The sequence below is a fragment of the Nestor notabilis genome, unplaced genomic scaffold (genome assembly GCF_000696875.1).
Source record: "Nestor notabilis isolate BGI_N333 unplaced genomic scaffold, ASM69687v1 scaffold10402, whole genome shotgun sequence".
Classification (NCBI taxonomy): Eukaryota; Metazoa; Chordata; class Aves; order Psittaciformes; family Psittacidae; genus Nestor; species Nestor notabilis.
In genome coordinates this window covers 1-990 of record NW_009917894.1, presented here as the reverse complement: position 1 = coordinate 990, position 990 = coordinate 1, and the positions used below count along the sequence as shown (strand labels likewise).

General features: G+C 54.4%; 1 protein-coding gene across 1 annotated transcript in view; it reads right to left on the bottom strand.

The window, feature by feature from the left end:
* The window catches only part of MCM7 (minichromosome maintenance complex component 7), a gene marked incomplete at both ends in the record, with an annotated part of 5,978 nt that extends 4,991 nt beyond the window's left edge, over nucleotides 1–987 (bottom strand). The window contains one exon of the mRNA XM_010009451.1: nucleotides 857–987. Within this exon, the coding sequence (XP_010007753.1) occupies nucleotides 857–987 (131 nt within the window). The remainder of the gene's footprint in view (nucleotides 1–856) is intronic.
* Between the last annotated feature and the right edge of the window lie 3 nt (nucleotides 988–990).

Sequence of the window (990 nt, the reverse complement as noted above, 5' to 3'; positions counted from 1 at the left end):
GGTCTCAAGGGTTATCCATAGGTGTCAATGGGTATCAATGGGTGCCCATGGATGTCAGTGGGGGGGTCGATGTGGTCAATGGGTCTCAATGGGGTCTCAATAGGTATCAGTGGGTATCCATAGGCATTAATGGGTCTCAATGGGTGCCCATGGATGTCAATGAGGTCTCAATAGGTATCAATGGGTCTCAATGGCTGCCCATGGATGTCAATGGGGGGGTCGGTGTGGTCAGTGGGCCTCAATGGGTATCAATGGGGTCTCAATAGGTATCAGTGGGTATCCATAGGCATTAATGGGTCTCAATGGGTGCCCATGGATGTCAATGGGGGGGTCGGTGTGGTCAGTGGGCCTCAATGGGTATCAATGGGGTCTCAATAGGTATCAGTGGGTATCCATAGGCATTAATGGGTCTCAATGGGTGCCCATGGATGTCAATGGGGGGGTCGGTGTGGTCAGTGGGCCTCAATGGGTATCAATGGGGTCTCAATAGGTATCAGTGGGTATCCATAGGCATTAATGGGTCTCAATGGGTGCCCATGGATGTCAATGGGGGGGTCGGTGTGGTCAGTGGGCCTCAATGGGTATCAATGGGGTCTCAATAGGTATCAGTGGGTATCCATAGGCATTAATGGGTCTCAATGGGTGCCCATGGATGTCAATGGGGGGGTCGGTGTGGTCAGTGGGCCTCAATGGGTATCAATGGGGTCTCAATAGGTATCAATGGGTATCAATGGGTATCCAGAGGTGTCAATGGGTATCAATGGGTGTCCATGGATGTCAATGGGGTCTCAATTGGTATCAATGGGGTCTCAATAGGTATCGGTGGGGTCTCAATAGGTCTCAGTGGGGGGGTCACCTCCTGGTCCCGGTAGAGGGGCAGCAGCTCCTGCACGGCCTCCATGAAGAGGCTCCGGTAGCGCCGGGTGTTGTCGCAGGCGGCTTCGGCCACCGCGGGCTCGGCCTCGGCCACGTCGTCCAGAGCCACCAGCA